General features: G+C 39.8%; 1 protein-coding gene across 1 annotated transcript; it reads left to right on the forward strand.

The window, feature by feature from the left end:
- Positions 1 to 693: 693 nt before the first annotated feature.
- LOC135538469 (uncharacterized) lies at positions 694 to 3,204 on the forward strand. Its single transcript, XM_064964358.1, has 2 exons — positions 694 to 1,174; positions 1,550 to 3,204. Exon 2 carries the CDS (start codon positions 1,559 to 1,561, stop codon positions 2,537 to 2,539), a length of 981 nt encoding a protein of 326 aa, XP_064820430.1. The 5' UTR covers positions 694 to 1,174; positions 1,550 to 1,558; the 3' UTR covers positions 2,540 to 3,204.
- Positions 3,205 to 3,255: the final 51 nt, after the last annotated feature.

Below are 3,255 nucleotides of genomic sequence, written 5' to 3' on the forward strand. Positions count from 1 at the left end.
CCTTTGTTGCATGAATAGAGGATGCTTTATGTATGAGCCGGACCACGAGTGATACGAGTGTGTTACTGGGATTGTACATCAATCCTAGAAGATGAGCTGCCTGATCATTGGAAAATAACCACCACCACTTTAATTGTTTATTTTTATTTCACAATGAAATGGGGTTTATAACTTATGTTTAATTCCTTTGATATGTACACGCAGAACTGTGCAGAATTGACAAACATAACACTGAAACGCGTGCGCTATCGTGCGCTATCGTGCATACATTTATTTTGTCCCCCTACACCAAATGCGATCACGACACGCAGGTTAAAATATCAAAAACAAACTCTGAACCAATGACATTAATTTGGGGACAGATCGAAAAGCATTAAACATGTATGGCAATTTAGCTAGTTAGCTTGCACTTGCTAGCTAACGTTAATTTGTCCTATTTAGCTAGCTTGCTGTTGCTAGCAAGCTAGCTAAAACGGCCAACCGAAACGGCCAACGGAATCGTTTCTAGTCATCTCTCCTCCTTCCAGGCTTTTTCATTGTTTAATTTATATGGTGATCCCATCTAAACGTTCATTGTATTACCACGACTACTGCAAAACAGTTCTGTCTTTCAATCACCCATGTGGGTATAACCAATGAGGAGATGGGAGAGGCAGGACTTGCAGCAGGGCTGCGTCAGAAATAGAAATGAGGTCTACTTTAGCCCTTGGCGTCGCAGACGCTCGTTTGCACACGAGCAGTGGGTGCAATAATTGAATAACATGGATTTCTAAATTTATTTTGCGACGCTCGCGCACGCGACGTGTCCGGTCTGGTCAGCATGTAAGCATTAACGTTGAGTTTCACCAAAGATGATATAGCCTTTTCTCTTCCACTCACATGACGACAGTCAGTGACTGGTAAGGAAATAGTGGATGGACTGTTGTTGATTTATTTACATTTATGTAAACTCTAGTATCATAATCCCAGATCGGTAACATTGTGCGAGGCAACCCGGAAATCTAGACTAGAGAGACGAATGTGAACCCATCGTCGGCGGGTTCTTGAGGAACGCAAATTACATATAACACTGGCTAATACAGTACCAGTTTCTCCGATATAAAATAAGAGGAGCCGTTGTCAATCCCAAGGTTGTTCGTGCGCCCATTTGCTCTTCAAGTTAGTTATCTATAACGTGAGTATTCTCATTCTGTGGAAAGTTACAAGTACAACCTCAGTAATCAATAGAATGTCTACTCGTAATCATAAATACATGTGTTTGTTTAAACTACATTCCTGGAGTGAGAGCAGAGTCCTTTGACTTTGGGTAATTTAAACTAGTGTAGGGTGTTCTGTTGCAACATGGTGGAATATAGAAATGTATATCAAATTGTGAAACATCATTATTCGATAACAACACCGACCAAGAACGTGCTTATATTTACAATTAATTTATTTACTACTACTAAGTGCATTTAGCATATCTTGAGATTAATTACATCATACAAATAGTTGAATTGAAGTCAATTGAATTTAAACGCCTAATATTCAGTACAATTCATCCTCTCAGGGTAGGAGAATGAAGCGTATAAATGCCAGAGGGATAGAGGAGACCTATTTTTGGGGAACACAAAAGACTCTAAACACACTGAGAGACATGGAAGGCCTCTCTTGTTACAAGAATGTTCAGAAAGACATCCCACAGCTCACTGATATTGAGTTTCACATATCCAGTGTGACCCATGTCACCACAAAGTCTGGTCTTGATGGAATCTTGGATTCAGGTGGATTTAAGGGTGGGGAGAAGAGTCTCCTGTGGTGGGGTCTAGCGATAGATCATGATGATATCAGAGCAGCAGAAGACCGTTACTTGGAGAAGATCTTCCCAGACAGAACACCTGAACAAAGACAGATGCAGCAACCCATCCTCAGCAAGTTCACCACCTCACCTGCCTTTAGGAAGGCATCACGTTATGGGAACTTCAGGTTCACTTTCAGTCTGTCTGATCTCCTGATGATGTACAGTCAGCAGATCTGTGGTGGAGAAGAGCCTGTCCTGAGAGTGTATGGAACTACTGTCTACAAACAAGAGATTATGTACACAATGCTTGTTCACAGTCCAGGTGTACAGGAATTGGAGAAGTACCCAGCTCTTAATAATGGTGGAGAAGATGTTTTTATATACCAAGAGGGGACCATGGTCTGGCATGCACAAGCAGTGTCTGAAACCCATGAGTTTCAGCCGGTAACTCATAGGCCACAGGTGGTTGAAGTGGAACCTTTTGATTGTTTGTATGAACATGACAAGTGGTATGTTTGGGACCATGTGACCCTGGCGTTCCACCTGCCAGATGGTCAGACCCTACAAGTTGATAGAGAAGAACTGATCGAAAACCTCACTGCTTGTGAGGCTGTTGATCCATTTCTTGGGGTAAGGTGTGTCTCCAACAGCTACAACTGTGCATGTAATTGTTGTCGTCTAAACTGCTCTGAAGCTGAATACATTGTGAAGCAGAAAAGAAGAGACAAGCAATCAGACAGCACCAACAGTACCTCATAGCTTTTGGAAGCCATAGGAAATATGTATGCATATTTATAACTCAATTATGAAACCAGAATAACCGAACCAACTATAACACATTCTTGTGTGGTTACCTTTCTCATTTCGTGACAGAGAGCTGAATTCATTCAGAACATCATCATTATGATGAGGATTAAATCATGTCACGTGAGGTGTTTATAATTGATGCTATTAAGTATGTATTACCACTAGACTGTGTTTTTCAATGATATTTTGTATTTTTTCATATTTGATGTAGTTATATATAGACATGAGGTTAGAACCCATTTAATATATTATATTTTTCAATTAAATTAAAATATTTATGCCTATATGTCAAAGTAAACAATGACTGTCAATTGGGTGGAGCTATTTTTCCCCAACTCTCATTATTTATACCCCACATACATGTTTATTGGTTAACACATAGAGTATTTTGTATTCTTGCTTTTACTAAGAAAGGTTACATTTGATAAGGAGTCATTCAAATCGGCTAGAAGAGTGCCCCTCTGTTATTGATCCATTGCCAGGGAGCATCTTATTACATCCACATTATCTGGTTTCACTGAACTTCTTGTGCAGGTCCACATGAGCATCTTTCCACCTTAATAAAAACATAAATGTAGCACCTTATTTTACAGTACTGTTTCCACTATTTTTATCTGGGGATACTTTCTGGTACTTATTTCAAAGAATTCATACCCAATTTGTAAACA

The sequence above is a fragment of the Oncorhynchus masou genome, unplaced genomic scaffold (genome assembly GCF_036934945.1).
Source record: "Oncorhynchus masou masou isolate Uvic2021 unplaced genomic scaffold, UVic_Omas_1.1 unplaced_scaffold_9705, whole genome shotgun sequence".
Lineage (NCBI taxonomy): Eukaryota > Metazoa > Chordata > Actinopteri > Salmoniformes > Salmonidae > Oncorhynchus > Oncorhynchus masou.